Source organism: Gorilla gorilla, chromosome 5 (assembly GCF_029281585.2).
Source record: "Gorilla gorilla gorilla isolate KB3781 chromosome 5, NHGRI_mGorGor1-v2.1_pri, whole genome shotgun sequence".
NCBI lineage: Eukaryota > Metazoa > Chordata > Mammalia > Primates > Hominidae > Gorilla > Gorilla gorilla.
In genome coordinates this window covers 97,387,107-97,409,975 of record NC_073229.2, presented here as the reverse complement: position 1 = coordinate 97,409,975, position 22,869 = coordinate 97,387,107, and the positions used below count along the sequence as shown (strand labels likewise).

Here is a 22,869-nt window from a genome sequence, read left to right as displayed (position 1 = left end):
AGTACATTATTCCCCCCTTACCTGTGAGGGATACATTCCAATATCCCCAAATGCCTGAAACCACGGATAGTACCCAATTCTATATATACTGTTTTTTCTATACAAACATACATACATACCTGTGGTAAAGTTTCTTCCTCTCCTCTCCTTTCCTTTCCTTTTTTTTTTTTTGGAGATGGAGTCTTGCTCTGTCACCCAGGCTGGAGTGCAGTGGCATGATCTTGGCTCAATGCAACCTCTGCCTCTCGGATTCAAGGAATTCTCCTGCTTCAGCCTCCTGAGTAGCTGGGACTACAGGCTTGTGACACCACGCCTGGCTAATGTTTTTGTATTTTAGTAGAGACAGTGTTTCACTGTGTTGCCCAGTCTAGTCTTGAACTCCTGAGCTCAGGCAATCTGCCCACCTCAGCCTCCCAAAGTCCTAGGATTACAGGCAAGAGCCACTGTGCCCAGCCTATGTAAGATTCATTTATAAATTAGGCACAGTAAAAGATTAACAGTAATGAAATAGAACAATTATAAAATATACTAATATGGTTTGGCTCTGTGTCCCCACCCAAATCTCATCTTGTAGCTCCCATAATTCCTGCTTGTTGTGGGAGGCACCCAGTGGGAGATGATTGAATCCTGGTTTGGGTGGGGTCCTTCCCATGCTGTTCTCATGATAGTGAATTGGTTCCATGAGATCTGATGGTTTTAAAAACAGGAGTTTCCCTGCACAAGCTCCTTTTGTCTGCCACTATCCATGTAAGATGTGACTTGCTGCTTTTTGCCTTCTGCCATAATTGTGAGGTGTCCTCAGCCATGTGGAACTGTAAGTCCATTAAACTTTTTTCTTCCCAGTCTCAGGTATGTCTTTATCTGCAGCATGAAAATGGACTAATACATATACTATAATAAAAGTTACATGAATATGGTCTCTCTCACTCAAAATATCTTATTGTATTGTACATACCTATCTTCTTGTTGACTGTCAGTAACTGAAACTGTGAAAGAGAAACTACAGATGATGAAGGACTACTATATCAGGATTTAACTTTATCAACTAGAGTACAGTTCTTATGTGCAGATTTTTTTTTTTTTTGCTTATAGTCTTACCAACTCCATTCACTTCCAAAGTTACTTATGTCAGCACTTTCACCTTGCCCCTTTAAGTGTGTTGTTTAACGTAACTATAATATAGAGTACCCTGTCAGAGTCTGAATTCTCTTTTTTTTTTTTTGAGACGGAGTCTTGCTCTGTCACTAAGGCTGGAGTGCAGTGATGCGATCTCGGCTCACTGCAACCTCCGCCTCCCGGGTTCAAGCAATTCTCCTGCTTCAGCCTCCTGAGTAGCTGGGAATACAGGCGACTGCTACCATGCCCAGATAATTTTTTGGATTTTTAGTAGAGACAGGGTTTCGCTGTGTTAGCCAGGATGGTCTCGATTTCCTGACCTCAGGATCTGCCTGCCTTAGCCTCCCAAAGTGCTGGGATTACAGGAGTGAGCCACTGTGCCTGGCCAGAGTCTGAATTCTTTTCTGGGTTCTCCCAACCTCCTAAATGATTTCTTTTTAATATGCATACATTGAGGTCCACTTTTTGTGTTATAAAGTTCTATAGTTTGATAAATGCATAATGTCATGTAGCCACCATTAATAGTATGATACAGAATAATTTCACTGCCCTAAAAAATCTTGCACTTCACCTATTCATCCTTCCCCTTTTCCCCAAGCCATAGCAACCACTGATGTTTTTACTATCACTTATGTTAGGTTGTAATAAAGTACTTTTGCATCAACCTAATATTTTTGCCTTTTCCAGAATGTTATATTGTTGGAATCATACAGTATGTTACCTTTACAGACTGGCTTTTTCCACTTAGCAATATAGGTTCCTCCATGCCTTTCTTTGGCTTGATAGCTTAATTCTTTTCATTGCTGAATAATATTATATCGTATGGATGTATCACAGTTTTAGTTCATTTTTTAGTTGCTCTCTAGTATATTGTATGGCTCTATTTAACTCATTTTCTATGATGGACATGCAGGCTGTTTTCTTTAATTCTTCTTTTTTTCCCCCTCTTTGAGGAAGAAGTATATATACTTCTCTCTCCATTTGTTACATAGCCAAGCTTCATATCACAGAAGAATATGTCTTCTCCTCTGCCATAAGACTGGCATGTCCTAGATGGGGCTGCTACATTAGCTGGGTCCAAGAGTAAAGACAGCTTACAGATGAGTAATATAAAAGAAAAAGAGACCTTTGTAATTGTAAGCCATTTTGTGGACCTTTGTAACATGCATAACAAAAGAAAAAGCTAGCAAGTACCTCCCCAATCCTCTTTTTTTTTTCTTTTTTTGGGGGGGGTGGGGCTAGGGCCTCACTCTGTCACCCAGGCTGGAGTTCAGTGGCATGATCTCAGCTCATTGAAGCCTTGAGCTCCCTGGCTCAAGCAATCCTCCTGTCTCAGCCTCCCCCATAGTTGGGACCAAAATCATGTGCCACCATGCTCAACTAATTTTAAAAAAAAATTTTAAATTTTTTTGTAGAGACGGGGTTTCGTCATGTTGCCCAGGTTGGTCTTGAACTCCTGGGCTCAAACCATCTGCCCGCCTCCACCTCTGCTTCCCAAAGTGCTGGGATTACAGGTGTGAGCCACTGTGCCCAGACCCAATCATCATTTTGAACACCATCTCCCCTCATCTTAGCTTTTCTTCTTGTTATTCTTTTGCAAAGCTGGGTCCACAATTCATTCAGTAGGGAGTAATATTGAAAGGATTCCAGTTTCAATTTAATATTTTATTTGGCTTTTGGTTGTCTATTCAAGGTTTATGACAAAATTTGCTAGGTTTTAAATCTGTGCTTACTTTTTGGGGAGATAAGGAAGGTAATGAATTCTTTGGAGTTACACTGTCCAATACATTAGTTACTAGTCATATTTGGCAATTTAAATTTAACTTACTTAAAATTAAATAAAATTAAAAATTCAATTTCTCATAGCACCAGCCACATTTCAGGAGCTCAACAGCCACATGTGGCTAGTGGCTACCGTATTGAACAACACAATTTTATATATATCCCCATCACTGCAGGAACGTCTATTGAACAGCACTGCCTTAGAGAGTATGCTGAAAGCTATATATGCATATTTAACGAACAAGCATAGAGTCCATGAAGCTAGCATGGATCTCGGGGTAAATTCCTTGCTCTAATTAGTATGCCTTATGTTGCCTTAGGGTTAGTGTCTGACCTTGAAATAACTGAAAAAAAAATATGTCTATAAAAATCTGTGACTGCCCTGAACCTTGGATCCTATACCTATTAATCTATGTAACATCAAGCAACAGTGAGAGGAGAAGAGTCTTTAAAAATGTGGTTCAGTGCCTAGAAGTAGCTATTGTAAATGCAAGGTGGCCAGGAAGGTACACTAAGAGGAAAGAGGCTTCCTCTATCCTTCCTTACTCACCATTGAGGGAATAGAATAGATTGTGTGTGTGTGTGTGTGTGTGTGTGTGTGTGTGTGTGTGTGTGTGTGTACAGGGGGCAGTCAGAAAGGAGGCATTTCCAGTGAAACCCTAACATGCAAAATGCCCATACTAGTTTATGCCTAGTAGCACTCAAATACTACCTCCCCACCTCCATTGTTGCAAGGAAAAAATAATTATATTCCTTTTCAAGTTGGAACACCCAGGCTCACATAAGTAAATTGTCCAAGATCACACAACTTGTAAATGGCCAAGTCAGGGCTCTAACCAAGGTCCTCCTGGCACTTACTCTTCCACATACTACCTCCCTATCTGTTCCCACGTCCCCGCTCCTCCTAGCAGCTCTGGCGAATTGTGAAGGAGCCATCCAAATTCAGGGCTGTAAGTCAGGAGCTGCAGTGTCCTGCCACTATCTGTAGCTCAGACTCTTGTCTTACAGGTGCCAATTTATTTACTCCTTTACCTAAATCGGTAAGGCTGGTGGGCCTCGAATAACCTAAGCGCCGGGGAGTTTTAAAGCCACAGGGATTGGGGCTCGCGCTGCGTCCCGCACAGATCCCATTCCACTGCTCTGAGGGTTCCCGCGATCGCCAGGGGATACCCAACACCAGGGGTCGGAGAAGCGAGAGAGGCCTAGGCTATACATTGGCACCAGCACCTGGAGCAGCCGAGGCGCAGAGCAGAGGCGGACGCCTGAGTGTGCTGGGCAGGGAGAGGGTGGCCGGGGAGGAGCCCACCGGCCTCCCAGTGCCCAGCCAAGCCGCTGCCGCCGCGTATCTGCGCTCTGTTCCTCCTGCCCCACGCGGATTCGTGTGTGTAAAATGGAACGCTCGAATGGTGAATCTGCTATGGTAGGGACGGCGCGGACTTAAGAGCCATCCAGCATTGGAGCCAAGTTCAAGTTCCCTCCTCTCCAAACACATCTGTTCTGGTCCCGGGAGCCTCAGTTTTCTCGTCACGAGCTAAGCCGACAGCCCGCGAAGGCGCGTCGCCCACATGAGTCTGAGTCCCGCCGCCGGGCCCAGTACCTGCTCGCAGGTTCCCGAGAAGGGCGGGGGAGCGCGGAGCTGGAGGCAGAGAGAGGCGGCCTGGGAGCTCCCGGGCTTTGAGGATGGATCCTGGCTTCCTCAGAGGAGGCATGGGTTCCATTTTTCCGCCGCCCACACCCCAGCCCCATTTTCTTTTCTTAATTTATTTTTATTTTTATTTTATTATACTTTAAGTTCTAGGGTACATGTGCACAACGTGCAGGTTTGTTACATATGTATACATGTGCCACGTTGGTGTGCTGCAACCATTAACTCGTCATTTACATTAGGTATATCTCCTAATGCTATCCCTCCCCCAGCCCCCCACCCCACAGACAGGCCCTGGTGAGTGATGTTCCCCTTCCTATGTCCAAGTGTTCTCATTGTTCAATTCCCACCTGAGTGAGAACATGCGGTGTTTGGTTTTTTTGTCCTTGCGATAGTTTGCTGAGAATGATGGTTTCCAGCTTCATCCATGTCCCTACAAAGGACATGAGCTCATCATTTTTTATGGCTGCATAGTATTCCATGGTGTCTATGTGCCACATTTTCTTAATCCAGTCTATCATTGATGGACATTTGGGTTGGTTCCAAGTCTTTGCTATTGTGAATAGTGCCACAATAAACATACATGTGCATGTGTCTTTATAGCAGCATGATTTATAATCCTTTGGGTATATACCCAGTAATGGGATGGCTGGGTCAAGTGGTATTTCTAGTTCTAGATCCTTGAGGAATTGCCACACTGTCTTCCACAATGGTTGAACTAGTTTACAGTCCCACCAACAGTGTAAAAGTGTTTCTACTTCTCCACATCCTCTCCAGCACCTGTTATTTCCTGACTTTTTAATGATCACCATTTTAACTGGTGTGAGATGGTATCTCAGTGTGGCTTTGATTTGCATTTCTCTGATGGCCAGTGATGATGAGCATTTATCCATGTGTCTGTTGGCTGCATAAATGTCTTCTTTTGAGAAGTGTCTGTTCGTATCCTTTGCCCACTTGTTGATGGGGTTGTTTGTTTTTTTCTTGTAAGTTTGTTTGAGTTATTTGTAGATTCTGGATATTAGCCCTTTGTCAGATGAGTAGATTGCAAAAATGTTCTCCCATTCTGTAGGCTGCCTGTTCACTCTGATGGTAGTTTATTTCGCTGTGCAGAAGCTCTTTAGTTTAATCAGATCCCATTTGTCAATTTTGGCTTTTGTTGCCATTGCTTTTGGTGTTTTAAACATGAAGTCCTTGCCCATGCCTATGTCCTGAATGGTATTGCCTAGGTTTTCTTCTAGAGTTTTTATGGTTTTAGGTCTAAGATTTAAGTATTTAATCCATCTTGAATTAATTTTTGTATAAGGTGTAAGGAAGGGATCCAGTTTCAGCTTTCTACATATGGCTAGCCAGTTTTCCCAGCACCATTTATTAAATAGGGAATCCCTTCCCCATTTCTTGTTTTTGTCAGGTTTGTCAAAGATCAGATGGTTGTAAATGTGTGGTATTATTTCCAAGGGCTCTATTCTGTTCCATTGGTCTATATCTCTGTTTTGGTACCAGTACCATGCTGTTTTGGTTACTGTAGCCTTGTAGTATAGTTTGAAGTCAGGTAGCATGATGCCTCCAGCTTTGTTCTTTTGGCTTAGGATTGACTTGGCAATGTGGGCTCTTTTTTGGTTCCATATGAACTTTAAAGTAGTTTTTTCCAATTCTGTGAAGAAAGTCAATGGTAGCTTAGTGGGGATGGCATTGAATCTATAAATTACCTTGGGCAGTATGGCCATTTTCACGATATTGATTCTTCCTATCCATGAGCATGGAATGTTCTTCCATTTGTTTGTGTCCTCTTTTATTTTGTTGAGCAGTGGTTTGTAGTTCTCCTTGAAGAGGTCCTTCGCATCCCTTGTAAGTTGGATTCCTAGGTATTTTATTCTTTTTGAAGCAATTGTGAATGGGAGTTCACTCATGATTTGGCTGTTTGTCTAGGAAGAAACTGCATCAACTAACGAGCAAAATAACCAGCTAACATCATAATGACAGGATCAAATTCACACATAATAATATTAACCTTAAATGTAAATGGGCTACATACTCCAATTAAAAGACACAGACTGGCAAATAGGATAAAGAGTCAAGACCCATCAGTGTGCTGTATTCAGGAGACCCATCTCAGGGGCAGAGACACACATAGGCTCAGAATAAAGGGATGGAGGAAGATCTACCAAGCAAATGGAAAACAAAAAAAGGCAGGGGTTGCAATTCTAGTCTCTGATAAAACAGACTTTAAACCAACAAAGATCAAAAGAGACAAAGAAGGCCATTACATAAGGGTAAAGGAATCAATTCAACAAGAAGAGCTAACTATCCTAAATATATATGCACCCAATACAGGAGTACCCAGATTCATAAAGCAAGTCCTTAGAGACCTACAAAGAGACTTAGACTCCCACACAATAATAATGGGAGACTTTAACACCCCACTGTCAACATTAGACAGATCAATGAGACAGAAAGTTAAAAAAGATATCCAGGAATTGAACTCAGCTCTGCACCAAGCCGACCTAACAGACGTCTACAGAACTCTCCACCCCAAATCAACATAATATACATTCTTCTCAGCACCACACCACACTTATTCCAAAATTGACCACATAGTTGGAAGTAAAACACTCCTCAGCAAATGTAAAAGAACAGAAATTATAACAAATTGTCTCTCAGACCACAGTGCAATCAAACTAGAACTCAGGATGAAGAAACTCACTCAAAACCACTCAACGACATGGAAACTGAACAACCTGCTCCTGAATGACTACTGGGTACATAATGAAATGAAGGCAGAAATAAAGATGTTCTTTGAAACCAATGAGAACAAAGACACAACATACCAGAATCTCTGGGGCACATTTAAAGCAGTGTGTAGAGGGAAATTTATAGCACTAAATACCCATAAAAGAAAGCAGGAAAGATCTAAAATTGACACCCTAATATCACAATTAAAAGAACTAGAGAAGCAAGAGCAAACACATTCAAAAGCTAGCAGAAGGCAATAAATAACTAAGATCAGAGCAGAACTGAAGGACATAGAGACACAAAAACCCTTCAAAAAATCAATGAATCCGGGAGCTGGTTTTTTGAAAAGATCAACAAAATTGATAGACAGCTAGCAAGACTAATAAAGAAGAAAAGAGAAGAATCAAATAGACGCAATAAAAAATGATAAAGGGGATATCACCACTGATCCCACAGACATACAAACTACTATCAGAGAATGTTATAAACACCTCTATGCAAATAAACTAGAAAATCGAGAAGAAATGGATAAATTCCTGGACACATACATCCTCCCAAGACTAAACCAGGAAAAAACTGAATCCCTGAATAGACCAATAACAGGCTCTGAAATTGAGCCAATAATTAATAGCCTACCAACCAAAAAAGTCCAGGACCAGAAGGATTCACAGCCGAATTCTACCAGAGGTACAAGGAGGAGCTGGTACTAGTCCTTCTGAAACTATTCCAATCAATAGAAAAAGAGGGAATCCTCCCTAACTCATTTTATGAGGCCAGCATCATCCTGATACCAAAGCCTGGCAGAGACACAACAAAAAAAGAGAATTTTAGACCAATATCCCTGATGAACATCGATGCAAAAATCCTCAATAAAATACTGGCAAACCGAATCCAGCAGCACATCAAAAAGCTTATCCACCATGATCAAGTGGGCTTCATCCCTGGGATGCAAGGCCGGTTCAACATATGCAAATCAATAAACGTAATCCATCATATAAACAGAACCAAAGGAAAAAAACCACATGATTATCTCAATAGATGCAGAAAAGGCCTTTGACAAAATTCAACAGCGCTTCATGCTAAAAACACTCAATAAATTAGGTATTGATGGGACGTATCTAAAAATAATAAGAGCTATTTATGACAAACCCACAGCCAATATCGTATTGAATAGGCAAAAACTGGAAGCATTCCCTTAGAAAACTGGCACAAGACAGGGATGTCCTCTCTCACCACTGCTATTCAACATAGTGTTGGAAGTTCTGGCCAGGGCAATCAGGCAGGAGAAAGAAATAAAGAGTATTCAATTAGGAAAAGAGGAAGTCAAATTGTCCGTTTGCAGATGACATGATTGTATATTTAGAAAACCTCATCGTCTCAGCCCGAAATCTCCTTAAGCTGATAAGCAACTTCAGCAAAGTCTCAGGATACAAAATCAGTGTGCAAAAATCACAAGAATTCTTATACACCCAGCCCCATTTTCGACGCCCTCTACTTGGCAGCCAGTGAGCCCCCGGCCCCTGCGTTTCTGGCTCCAGCCCCAGGTGGCGGCGCTGTAGGCTGGAGCCCCTGGAAAACGCTGGCCTGGCAGCCCTGAGGAGTGTTCCAGGCCCTTGGACCGCAGGGAGGGCAACCAAATGGCAGAGGCGGTAACGGAGAGCATCCCTGAACGGTAAAAAGTCGTCTAAAGGATCGAAGGCACGGAGTGTGAGCGAGTCCGTGGGCGGGACAGTGCCTTCGGGTGCCGGTCAGGGGAGCGAGCGGCGGAAGAGGCGGGTCCAGGGCGGTGTAATTAAGGCGCGGAGCCCAGACCCTCCTGCTACAGTGCCTCGGGCTTTCCTGGAGGCGGGCGGCGGGATGCTGCTCCGTTCTCCGGGTCCTCTCCTCCGGTTCTTGTCGTTTGGTCACGCCCTCAGTTCAGTCGGTTATTGGAGAACGATCAGGGCCCAAAGATGGTTTACGTGGCGTTGTGGATGTTATCACCGTTGTTTGGTGACCGAGCCTGGAGCTTGAGCCCTGGGACGTCTTGCCAGCCGCATGTGGTCCCGTGCCCACCTCTCGCGGTGGCGCGTTAATCCACCTAGACTGTGCATTGGTCCAGTCTGGGTTGACCCCGACCCGAAGTGGCCCTTTCCTTCGCGTCCTGAACTTCGCTTCTCCGTCGGTGTCTGGTCTCTTCCCGCCGGCGGGCTCTGCGGTGCCGGGAGGAGCTGTACTACTCGTGCCTTAGCGCACCCTTCCTTTCCCAGGCCGGAAACGCGAAATGCTGTCGGCCTTCCAGAGGCTGTTCCGAGTCTTATTTGTGATTGAAACAGTCTCAGAATGCGGAGTCCTCATCTTCATTTATGGATGGCCCTTTCTCCAGACCCTTGCGATGCTTCTGATCCGGACAGTGTCTTTCCACCTTCGGACCCGCAGAAATCGAGGTGAGTGGCTTTAGGGGCCCTGGTAGGAAAAGCTTCCTTCACCCAGGTGCCCGGAAAGGCGAGTTTCGCTTCCGGGATCTTTCAGGATCACTCCAGCTCCTTAGTCTGAAGGCCTAGGACAGTTCTGCAAACCACCATGTTAAAAAAAACCCTGGGTGTGCCTCCTGGTTTGTGAGTAGAAAGGGCAAGATGTGGTTGGGAAGGAAGATTGTGGCTAGAAGCAACCAAAGGTGGAAAATCTAGGACATTTGTGCACTGTAGGTTTAGAAGTCCCAGGAATCCCAGGGCAGCTCCTCTAGGGGGCCATCTTCCACTAAATCTCTTTTGCGGGTCTGCCCCGTCACTTAGATACCCTAGGAGAGCTGATTTCAAAGCGGAGTCCCGCGATCAGCAGAATCAGCATCACCTGAGAACTCCTTAAAAATGCAAACTGCCAGGCGCGTTGGCTCACGCCTGTAATCCCTGCACTTTGGGAGGCCAAGGCCGATCACTTGAGGTCAGGAGTTTCAGACCCGCCTGGCCAACATGGTGAAACCCATCTCTACTAAAAATACAAAAATTAGCCTGGCGCGCGTGCCAGTAATCCCAGCTACTAGGGAGGCGGAGGCAGGAGAATCGCTTGATCCTGGGAGAAGGAGGTTGGAGTGAGCCGAGATCGTGCCACTGCTCTCCAGGCTGGGCAACAGAGCGAGACTCCGTCTCAAGAAAAAACAAAAAAACAAAAAACAAACCAACAAAAAACAACAGCAAAAAACTCTACCGGGTGCGGTGGCTGACGCCTGCAATCCCAGTACTTTGGGAGGCCGAGGTGGGAGGATCGCTTGATCCCAGAAGTCACAGCCTGGGCAACATGGTGAAAGAAACCCGTCTCTACAAAAAAATATGAAAAATTAGCTGGGCTATGTGGCACCCACCTGAAGTTCCAGCTACTTGGGAGGATCACCTGAGCCTGGGGAGGTCAAGGCTGCAGTGAGCCAAAATCGTGACACTGCACTCCAGCCTGGGCAATCGGAGTGAGACCCTGTCCAAAAAGAAAAAAAAAAAAAAGCTGGACGCGGTGGTTCACGCCTGTAATCCCAACACTTTGGGAGGCTGAGGCAGGTGGATCACCCGAGGTCAGGAGCTCAAGACCAGCCTGGTCGACATAGTGAAACCCCATCTCTACTAAAAATACAAAAATTGCAGCAGGGCGTGGTGGTTCACGCCTGTAATCCCAGCACTTCGGGAGGCCGAGGAGGGCGGATCATGAGGTCAGGGGATCAAGACCATCCTGGCTAACACGGTGAAACCCTGTCTCTACTAAAAATACAAAAAATTAGCCGGGCGTGGTGGCAGCCACCTGTAGTCCCAGCTACTCGGGAGGCTGAGGCAGGAGAATAGTGTGAACCCAGGAGGCGGAACTTGCAGTGAGCCGTGATCGCGTCACTGCACTCCAGCCCGGGCAACTGAGCCAGACTCCGTCTCAAAAAAAAAAAAAAAAAAAAAATTAGCTGGGCCTGGTGGTGCGGTGCCTGTAATCCCAGCTACTCGGGAGGCTGAGGCAGGAGAATCGCTTGAGCCCGGGAGGCAGAGGTTGCAGTAAGCAGGGATTGCACCATTACTGCACTCCAGCCTGGGCGACAGAGCGAGACTCTGTCTCAAAAACAAACAAACAAACAACAACAACAAACTCTGTCGCCTACCCCACATCCACAGAATCAGAAACTCTGGGGATGAGGCACAGAGACCCGTGTTTTAAGACCTCCAGGTGATGTGGATGCATGCTGCTGAAAAATCAGAGCTCTAGGGTCATCTCCACAAGGCATGCATATGATCAGCTGCTCTCTTTTTAGCCAGAGCACGAGCCAGGCGGTTGCACGGTTCTTCATGGGCCTCTGGGCACTCCGTTTAAGGCTGGGGCCTGAGGGAATCTCAGGCAGGGACGGTGTTGCTTGCGGAAAGCCTGCTGGCCTGGGGATCAAGAGGCCAAGACCCCAGTTCTGTTTGTGCCATGAAAGATGAGGACAGGGAAATGGATGTGTATGTGGGCAATTGTTCTTAAATCTGTAATGGTTTAAGTAATTGCAAACTCCAGCTTTTAAATAATGCTCTAATGATTTTAATTAATTAATTAATTAATTTATTTATTTATTTATTGTGAGACGGAGTCTCGCTCTGTCTCCAGGCTGGAGTGCAGTGGCCTGATCTCGGCTCATTACAACCTCCGCCTCCCGGGTTCAAGCAATTCTCTGCCAGCCTCCCGAGTAGCTGGGATTACAGGCGCCCGGCATCACGCCTGGCTAATTTTTGTATTTTTAATAGAGACGGGGTTTCACCATCTTGTCCAGGCTGGTCTTGAACTCCTAACCTCGTGATCCACCCGCCTCAGCCTCCTGGGTGCTGGGATTACAGGCATGAGCCACCTTGACCGGCTGCTCTAATGGTTATATAATAAATAATTTACATTAGTTTAGTGTTGATCAGTGTTCTTTCCAGGGTAAAAGGAAAAACATTTTCAAAAGGTAGTTGTGTCTTCTCACAGTGTTTGGGGGTTTAAGTGAAAGTTTTCTTTTCTTTCTTTGTTTCTGGTCTGTCACCCAGGCTGGAGTGCAGTGGCGCAATCTCAACTCACTGCAATCTCTGCCTCCTGGGTTCAAGCGATTCTCCTGCCTCAGTCTCCTGAGTAGCTGGGACTACAGGTGTGCGCCACCACACCTGGCTAATTTTTTTGTATTTTTGGTAGAGACGGGGTTTCACCATGTTTGCCAGGATGGTCTCAATCTCTTGACCTCGTGATCTGCCTGCCTCGGCCTCCCAAAGTGTTGGGATTACAGGCATGAGCCACCACACCCAGCTAAGTGAAAATTTTCTAAATAGTCTTCAACTCCCACCCCCACTGCCCCGGGGCACCAACCCCCACCCCAAGCTAGAAGGAGGGTATTATCTATTCTGGGGAATTCTGTCCAGCAGTCCAGTCAATGAGGGCATGAAATAGCTCCTTGGTTTGTGAACCACAGGGCTCACTGCTAGCTTTAGCACAAACAGTTCAGTTGCAAGAGGGAGATTCTTAGAAACCAGGTTGGAGTGAGTTGAAAAATTTAAATGGGGATGCATGTGGAATATGTTTAGTGGACGTTTTTAGTAAGCAGAACTGATGCTCCTGGATGGGAAAAACCTGGATAATTTTTGTTGAGATGGGGAAATAGCTGGGAACGGAGAGGCTGGGGGAAGAGGGAGCTTAATTACTCGGGGTGTCGGGTTAGGGAGGGCAGGGTTGATGCAGTGGGAGGGAGAGTCTAGAGGTAGCAGCCTCCAAGCCCCAGTGAAAGCAGAGGGGTTGTGATTTAGAGCTCTGGTGGAGGGGAGCAGCTTCTGGTAAAAGGAGGAGTATAAGTAGGAGCATGAGGCAGGAAGGGTGAGGATTCAGGGAGCTGTATGGAAAGATTCATTCTGGTTGAAGATAAAGAATACTCGTTTTGTTTAATCCCTGATTACTTAATTTATGACTACTAATTAACATTTCCGCAATAAAAACACTAAGTGCATATGTACCTGCTTTCATAACTAATAACCCAAAACTTACAGACTTAAAAATATAATTTGCTCAATTTAAAAATAATCAGAGGCCAGGCGTGGTGGCTCACACCTGTAATCCCAGCACTTTGGGAGGCCGAGGCAGGTGGATCACAAGGTCAGGAGTTTCAGACCAGCTTGGCCAACATGGTGAAACTCCATCTCTACTAAAAATACAAAAAATCAGCTGGGCGTGGTGGCAGGTACCTGTAATCCCAGCTACTCGGGAGGCTGAGGCAGGAGAGTCGCTTGAACCCAGGAAGCAGAGGTTGCAATGAGCCAAGACCATGCCATAGCACTCCAGCCTGGGCAACAGAGTGAGACTCCATCTCAAAATAATAATAATAATAATAATAATAATAGGATATATTGAATGAAACATGTAAATTTTAATTAAATTGGCCGGGTGTGGTGGCTCGTGCTTGTAATCCCAGCACTTTGGGAGCCTGAGGTGGGTGGATCACCTGAGGTCAGGAGGAGTTCGAGACCAGCCTGGCCAACATGGTGAAACCCCGTCTTCATTAAAAATACAAAAAAATTAGCCGGGCGTGGTCGTGGGCGTCTGTAATCCCAGCTACTCAGGAGGCTGAGGCAGGAGAATTGCTTGAACCTGGGAGGCAGAGGTTGCAGTGAGCCAAGATCGTGCTATTGCACTCCAACCTGGGCAACAAGACTGAGACTCCGTCTCACACACACACAAAAATAAATAAATAAAAAATAAAATAAAAAATTAAATTGGCTGGGCGTGGTGGTTCACGCCTGTAATTCCAGCACTTTGGGAGGCCAAGGTGGGCAGATCACTTGAGGTCAGGAGTTCAAGACCATCCTGGCCAACATGGTGAACCCCATCTCTACTAAAAATACAAAAATTAGCAGGGTGTGGTGGCGGGCTCCTGTAATCCCAGCTACTTGGGAACCTGAGGCAGGAGACTCACTTGAACCCAGGAGGTGGAGGTTGCAGTGAGCCAAGATCGTGCCACTGCACTCCAGCCTGGGTGACAGAGTGAGACTATGTCTCAAGAAATAATAATAATTAAATCAAAATCCAATATATTATATTCTCTTAAATGCTAAAAACTTTTAAAAGTAGCTAGAATATCTTAAAAATTTATTTGTTAACCTTTGAGGGCTTGCTCAAGTGCCAGGTCCTTTCTGTTTTGGATGTGTGCTCTTCTTCAATATTCAAAGAAGCCCATGAGATTGGTTCTCTGATTACTGCCTTGAATTTCAGACACAGAGAAACTAAAAAACTTATCTAAAGTCACTCAACCAGTAAGTGGAAAAGTTGAGATTTGAATCTTGGCTCTTATGCTATGTTGTCTCCTTATGATTGTAGTGAATACAAAATAGATAACAGTTTCATTGGAACCAGTTTAAGAAAGGCGAATTCCATGACTTCAAATTTGTTTCTTTATTATCTCCCTCTATATTTTTTATATTATATATATATTTTTGAGATGGAGTCTTGCTCTGTCACTTAGGCAGGCTGGAGTGCAGTAGCGCAATCTTGGCTCACTGCAACCTCTGCTTCCCAGGTTCAAGCAATTTTCGTGCCTCAGCCTCCTGAGAAGCTGAGATTACAGGAGTCTGCCACCATGCCCAGTTAATTTTTGTATTTTTAGTATAGATGAGGTTTCACCATATTGGCCAGGCTGGTCTTGAACCCCTAACCTCAGGTGATCTGCCCACCTCAGCCTCCCAAAGTGCTTGGATTACAAGTGTGAAACACTGCATCTGGCTTCTATACTTATTTTAATACTGGAATGGGATGCAATTTGTTATATATGTTCCCAGAATTGCAAAAATATTACCAGGATATATCTTGATACTTTGGGTTTTAGTAGTTTTCAAAGACCTCCAAAGAAAACGTATCCTAGACCAGCTATGTTGGTGACTGATAGATTCAGAAAGGAAACTGGACCTTGTTTCACAGTCCAGTTCTGTGAAACCTGAGCCAATTATTAGGCTAAGTCTAGCAATCCACTCATTATGTTGCCAACCTTTTCTTTGATTTTACTTAATTTTTGTTTTAAAATATGTAATATATGTCATTGTAGCAAATTCAGAAGATATAAAAGGGTATGTGAACAAAAGTGGCTGGTGCAGTGGCTCACGCCTGTCATCCTAGTACTTTGGGAGACCAAGGTGGGAGAGATCGCTGGAGCCCAGGAGTTCAAGACCAGCCTGGGCAACATAGTGAGACCCCGCCTCTATTACATATATTTATAAAAATAAAACATGAAAAGCCTCTCCCATTCATGGCTCTCAGTCTTCCAGCTCTACCCAAATAAATTTTATGTAATATATGCATATTTTATATGTATGTATATGTATGTATTTTAATGTGTGGCAGGATATTTTATACATTGTACCTTTACTTTTTTCATTTTTAATTTTGAGATTTTAGACTTTCAAAAGAATTTCAAAAATCACAGTGTTTCAATACACCCACTACACAGCTTCTACTTATGTTAGCATCTTACCTAACCGTAGAACAATTTTTTTTCTTTTTTTTTGAGATGGAGTCTTGCTCTGTCACCTAGGCTGGTGTGCAGTGGCGTGATCTTGGCTCACTGCAACCTCCGCCTCCTGGGTTCAAGCGATTGTCATGCGTCAGCCTCCCGAGCAGCTGGGATTACAGATGCCTGCCAACACGCCTGGCTAAGTTTTGTATTTTTAGTAGAGAAGGGGTTTCCCCATGTTGGCCAGGCTGGTTTCGAGCTCTTGACCTCAGGTGATCCACCCACCTTGGCCTCCCAAAGTTTTAGGATTACAGGTGTAAGCCACCATGCCCAGCCCACAAAATAATTTTCAAAACTAAGAAATTATTTGCATTTCACCATTTTTTTCATGATTTTAGTTTTTCTGTTCTAGGATACAATTCAGAATCCCACATCATGTTTAGTTGTCCTATGTCCTTGGTCTTGTCTCATCTTTCACAGTTTCTTAGTCTATCCTGTCTTTCATGACCTTGGCACTTCTGAAGAATATCAGTTATTTTCTAGAATGCATCTAGTTTGGGTTTGTCTGATGTTTTCTCAGGATTAGACTGAAGCTATACATTATTGAGAAGGATGCTACAAAATGATGTGATCATGTGCCCTTCTCAGTGCATCGTATTTCAGGACAGGTGATGTTAATTTTGATCACTTGGCTAGGAAATCGCTTGTGTTCTTTACTGAAAACTTGTGGTTCTTCCATTTGTATTACTAAATATTGTGGAGGAGATACTTCAGACTATGCAAATATCTTGTTTCTGCTTAAACCATCACCCATGAGTTTTAGCATCAGGGGTCAATTTTGCCTGAGGCAATGATTACTGTGGTCCAGTGGTGATTTTCTCTCTCTCTCTCTCATTCCTTCTGCACTTATCAATGGGAAACCTTCATGGAATAGCTGTTGTTTCTTCACCAACGGCTCCTGAAACCCCCCACCCCCAAATCTCTTGTAACCACCATTTTATTCTCTATGAGTTCAACTTCTGTACATTCCACACATAGGTGAAAGCATGAGATATTTTTCTTTCTGTGCCTGGTTTATTTCACTTAACATAATATCCTCCAAGTTTATCCATGTCACTGAAAATGACAGGATTTCCATCTTTTTATTTTTATTTTTATTTTTGGGGCAGAGTCTCACTCTGTTGCCCAGGCTGGAGTGCAGTGGCACAATGTCGACTCACTGCAACCTCTGCCTCTTGGGTTCAAGCAATTCTTGTGCTTTAGCCTCCAGAGTAGCTGGGATTACAGGCGTGCACCATCACACCCAGCTAATTTTTGTATTTTTAGTAGAGACCCAGGCTGGTCTCAAACTCCTGACCTCATATGATCAGCACACCTCGGCCTCCCAAAGTGCTGGGATTACAGGCATGAGCCACCGCGCCCGGCCAGATTTCCATCTTTTTAGGCTGAATAGTATCTCATATATCTATATCACATAATGACATTTCAGTCAATGATGGGCCTCAAATACAATAGTGGTCCCATCAGACTATAATAGAACTGAAAAATTCCTATAACAGTGGCGTCGTAACCATCAGAATGGTGACAGCACAACACATGAAGTGTTTGGCATGATGCTTGTGTAAACAAACCTATTGCACTGCCAGTCCTATAAAAGGTACAGTACTACCCATTGTATTACAGTTGCCTACAGGATTCAGTTGTATAATATGCCATACAGGTTTGTAGCCTAGGGGTAATAAGCTTTTACCATATAGCTTGGGTGTATAGTAGGCTATACAATATAGGTTTGTGTAAGTACACTCTATAATGTTTGCACAACTATGAAATCTCCTAACAGTGCATTTTTCAGAATGAATCCCTGTTAAATGATGCATGACTGTATTTTGATTCATTTCAGAATTTCTTTTCTTTTCTTTTCTTTATTTATTTTTTTGAGACAGAGTCTCACTCTGTTGCCCAGGCTGGAGTGCAATGGCACGATCTCGGCTCACCACAACCTCCACCTCCTGGCTTCAAGTGATCCTCCTGCCCCAGCCTCCCAAGTAGCTGGGATTATAGGTGTGTGCCACCATGTCCAGTTAATTTTTGTATTTTTTTAGTAGAGACGGGGTTTCACCAGTTGGTCAGGCTGGTCTCGAACTCCTGACCTCATGATCTGCCTGCCTCGGCCTCCCAAAGTGCTGGAATTACAAGTGTGAGCCACTGCACCCGGCCCATTCCAGAATTTTTTTCTAAACATATACATAAATGAATCTATATAGAGTTCTTAAAATGTACATTATATATAGCAGCAGGCAGGGTGCAGTGGCTCATGCCTGTAGTGCCAGCACTTTGGGAGGCTGAGGCAGGACTGCTTGAGCCCAGGAGTTCAAGACTAACCTGGGCAACGTAGTGAGATCCCTCTCTCTTATAAAAAAAAAAAAAGTTAGCTGGACATGGTGGTACATGCCTGTAGTCCCAGCTACTTGGGAGGTGAGGTGGGAGTATCACTTGAGCCTAGGAGGTCGAGGCTGCAGTGAGCTGTGATTGTGCCACTGTACTCCAGACTGGGCAAGAGAGTGAGACACTGTCTCTAAGAAAAAAAAATTTAAAAAACCCTAAGAAACCATTATATATATAGCACAGAATTAAGTATCATATAGTTTTCTGCAACTTGCTCTAAATTTAACAGAATGTTGGTTCACCTTTACAATATCCAGGACAGTATATTATAAGGTATTTCCATACTGCATACACAATTGCGTCGCTAGGAATTCTGTTTACTTATGAAAGGTCCAGACACCTGTGTCCCAGAATGCTCTCGAAATCATTAGTGAAAAATTGGAGCATATGCAAGTGTCATTTAATGGATATAAAGACAGGTGATTTTTAACAGTGAGTTAGAGTTATGCATACTAACTAACAAAATTGTAAATAATATATTGTTGATTTTAAAATGCCTGTTCAAAACTCTGTGTAGATTATGATAGAAATGGGGAATGAAGGGCAAGTTTTTTTTTTTTTTTTTTTTTTTTTTTTTTTTTTAAATGAGACGGAGTCTCGCTCTGTCGCCCAGGCTGGAGTGCAGGGGTGCGATCTCGGCTCACTCACTGCAAGCTCCGCCTCCCGGGTTCACGCCATTCTCCTGCCTCAGCCTCCTGAGTAGCTGGGACTACAGGCGCCCGCCACCACGCCCGGCTAATTTTTTGTATTTTTAGTAGAGACGGGGTTTCACCATGTTAGCCAGGATGGTCTCGATCTCCTGACCTCGTGATCCGCCTGCCTCGGCCTCCCAAAGTGCTGGGATTACAGGTGTGAGCCACCGCGCCCAGCCGAAGGGCAAGGTTTGTGTCTTCTCAAGATTTTGTTTGAATTCATTGGACATGTATGACCCATGCTGAGGACCAGTCAGACAAGCATGGTAAACTGGCAAGTCTGGCGGCACTGGCTTAATTCTAAGGAATACTGGGTTTTCCATTGGCCTAAATGTCCTAGACAACTGCAAACCAAAGAGGTGAAGTTTTTTCCACTTCCAATATTTAGTCAACCCACTGACATTTTACCTGCATACAGGGCTTATGGATGCCACATGGGGGAGTGAATCCTAAGTTGTGTCTAGTCTTTCATTCAACAAATATTTATGGAGCACATTGTATGTGCCAAGCAGTTCTAGGTGAAGCGGGTACAACAGTGGTGGAAGGAAGGAGTCCTTAGGAGTTCATAGTCTAGTGGTGGTGACAGGGGAAACAGGCATTAATAATGTCTGCTAATTAATTAAGCAAGATTAATGAGAATACATAATTGGGTGAGGATATAATTTGGAGAAAAAAAGCAGAGGAGGAGGATGATGTTGTGATTTTAAATTGGGAACCCAGGGAAGGTGTCAGTGGAAACCAGGTAATATTTAATTAACAGACCAGAAGGTGGTGTGGAAAGTGGAAGGGGGAATGAGCTACAAAGCTATGAAGGAAAAGAGAACCGTAAGTGCAAGGGAGAGACAAGGAGAAGGAAGGAGAGAGAAATCTGGAGGAGGACTCCAAGGTTTAGAGCCTGAACATCCTGAAGGGTGACACTGCCTTGAACTGATGTGGAGAACACCTTCCATGTAGCAGGTGTGTGGGACGGAGGTCAGGGCTCTGGTCGGGTCCTTCAAGGTTAGTTCATGGGAAGCGTGAGGGGATGAGTAGGGGAGGCTGCGATTATGGATGTGAATCCAGAGTCTCCAGCAAAGGGATGTTATTTAACGCCGGGAGACTGCAGAGAGTACCAGGAAGTTAGTGGCTCCGATCCTGAGAAGGTGGGGAACCAGCCTAGGGCCTCACCTGCTCACTCAACTACCCCTGTGTACTTTGTCCCTGCGTTCTCCTCAGCCCAGGAAAAGAATCCCCTCCTTACCCCGCCCCCACTTATCCCAGCAGAGTCCCCTCCTCTCATCCCTCCGCCTAGACCACACCGTGGTCTCATTCATTGAAAACCTGATCTGTATCAAACTGGGCCATTCAGGCCAGGTTGGCAGGGTCCTTGTCACCTCCCGTAGGAGCCACAGGGTCGGGAGGCTGGCGTGTCCAACAGCGCGAGGGGTCCTGGCTGGGGGTTCTCAGCTAGGCGTGCAATCCCGAGCCCCCTCCGCCCCTGCATCCTTCCGCCCTTTTAGGCGGCCCCGCCGGCCACACAGGGCCAGTGTGCAGGGCGTGAGGGAGGGACGCGGCCCAGAGGGGCGGCTCCTTGACGCCACCCAGCGCAGCCCGGAAGCAGCTGGAGGTCCCAGCTGGTTAGGGGTGGGGGGACCTTAGATGGCTGGGTTCTGTCACGTCCCCTCCCAGCTCCGCAGTCAGCGGCTCCGTTGGAAGAGAATGTGAACCGCGCTGTCTCCAACAAAGCTGCTCACGGAACAGTGCGTTTAACTTGGCTGCTGGTCGTCGGAGGCGTCAGTCCCTTCAGCATGGGCGGCTGCTGTGCCCACCCCCGGGGCTGTGCGCCAGAGAACGGTCAGACTCCGCCAGGGATTCTTCTCCTGAAAGAAAAGCACCAACTATCTCCCGAGCTAGCTCTCGACCCACGAAGGCCCTTCCCCGTGTTGGTCCAGCTGCGTGCTGTCGGTGGCATCTGGTGGCTCTAGTCTTGGAGGTTTCCGCGTGCTCCCATTTCTTGCCGTTTTTCTCACTAACGCAGAGGGTCTCCCAATAGGTCTGACACCAGCCTCGTGGACCCTGAAAGATGAAGTCAGCCTCAAGTCGGCAATTCCTTGCCGGAATTCCCCCTTCATTCACTTACTCTCTACAAGTTGCATCCTCTCTCTTCGACATCCCACCCTCCTCCTCTTCCTCCCCGTAAGGAGTGTAATAGTATATGTTTACTTAGAAATTTACCAGGCTGTGGCTCCTCCATATAATCCTAGCTACTTGAGAGGCTGAGGCGGGAGGATCGCTTGAGCTAAGTAGTTGGAGGCTGCAGTGAGCTATGATTGTACCACTGCATTCCAGACTGGGTGACAGAGCAGAATCCTGTCTCTAATAACATCTTAAAAGTTTACAGGCCGGGCGTGGTGGCTCACGCCTGTAATCCCACCACTTTGCAAGGCCGAGGCAGGTGGATCACCTGAGGTCAGGTGATCCTGACCCTGACGGACATGGTGAAACCCCGTCTGTACTAAAAATACAAAAATTAGCCGAGTGTGGTGGCGGGTGCCTGTAATCCCAGCTACTCGGGAGGCTGAGGCAGGAGAATTGCTTGAACCCGGGAGGTGGAGGTTGCTGTGAGCCAAGATGGCACCATTGCACTCCAGCCTGGGTGACAGAGCGAGACTCTGTCTCAAAAAAAAAAAAAAAAAATTGCAAAGTATAGAGTCCTTCCAGGGCAACAGCTTAGTCTATATTGCAATAGCCTAGTAATGGGAAGAACTCTTGCCAAGGAAAATGGGATTGAGAAATTCTGCATGTGGGAAACTTGAGCCTGTCCTTGCATTTGTCCCATGTGATCCTGGATAAAACCTACTCTCCCTCCTCCATAGCATGTTGAATTGTGTCATCTTCCTCTCCAGTTGGGTTCTACCTGGTCCCTCGGAATGATTGCCTTGACCTCTACATTTTTTTTTAAGACAGAGTCTTGTTCTGTCGCCTTCACTGCAACCTCTGCCTCCCAGGTTCAAGGATTCTTCTGTCTCAGCCTCCTGAGTAGCTGGGAATACGGGCATGCCCCACCATGCCCGGCTAATTTTAGTATTTTTAGTAGAGACAGGATTTCACCATGTTGGCGAGGCTGGTCTCAAACTCCTGGAGTCATGTGATCTGCGGTTTTGCCAATATATCTTAGCATCTTGCAAAGGGAGATTTTTGCTAGGATACTGTAGGCCAGAATTTCCAGTGCAGGTTTGAGCCAACATTAGGAAAGTTAAACCTTGAAGACTCAAGTTATTTCAACAAATCATTTGGAGAAAATCTTTATAAACAAATGTTGAAGTCATTTCTGCTGTAGGAATTCTGGCCATTGCATGGGCTCTGCTTGCCATGTATTCCTGCTTGCATTTTCCAATAACGATTTTTTAAAAAGAAAGAACACTTAAAAGCATATACATTGATTTTGTTCAAAAATCAATTTTAATGCTTCTTGTGTTATAATGTTAGCAACAAGGCTAGTGAGTATATAAATTGGTTCAACTTCAATGGGAAGACATTTGGCAATACCTTATCAATTGGAAAGGTACACACCCCTTGACACAGCAAATCTACGTTTGGAATTTTATCCTGTATTTATACTCCTACTTGTAAGAATTGACATGTACAAGGATATTGATTGCAATAGCATTACTGACAAAGGCAAAAGATAGCATACAAACTAAATATTAATGAAACATCAGAAAAACACATTTAAAAATAAAAAGCAGTGAAAAGATAAGTGCTCATCATCATGAAATCTATATTTTAGTGGGAGAAAAAATAATTTGTACTAAGATGAAGTGCCAAATGGAACAATCCTCAAGATACATTAAATGAAGAAAAAAAAAGGTGCAAACTGTGTGTACTGTATACAGTGTTAAAAAAATATATATAGTAGGCTGGCAATGATGGCTCATGACTGTAATCCTAGCACTTTGGGAGGCCGAGGTGGGCCTAACACCTGAGGTCAGGGGTTTGAGACCAGTCTGGCCAACGTGGCAAAACCTCATCTCTACTAA

At 44.9% G+C, this 22,869-nt stretch overlaps 1 protein-coding gene across 2 annotated transcripts in view; it reads left to right on the top strand.

The window, feature by feature from the left end:
- Positions 1 to 4,649: 4,649 nt before the first annotated feature.
- Positions 4,650 to 22,869, top strand: part of KHDC1 (KH domain containing 1) — a 73,474-nt gene continuing 55,254 nt past the window's right edge. Inside the window, exons 1-2 of one of the 2 annotated variants that reach the window (XM_031012195.3) lie at positions 8,839 to 8,945; positions 9,523 to 9,699. In XM_031012195.3, coding sequence (XP_030868055.2) covers positions 9,537 to 9,699 — 163 coding nt within the window. In that variant the 5' untranslated portion in view covers positions 8,839 to 8,945; positions 9,523 to 9,536. Of the gene's footprint in view, positions 9,700 to 22,869 lie in introns of both variants that reach the window. The other variant, XM_063707705.1, reaches the window with a different exon arrangement.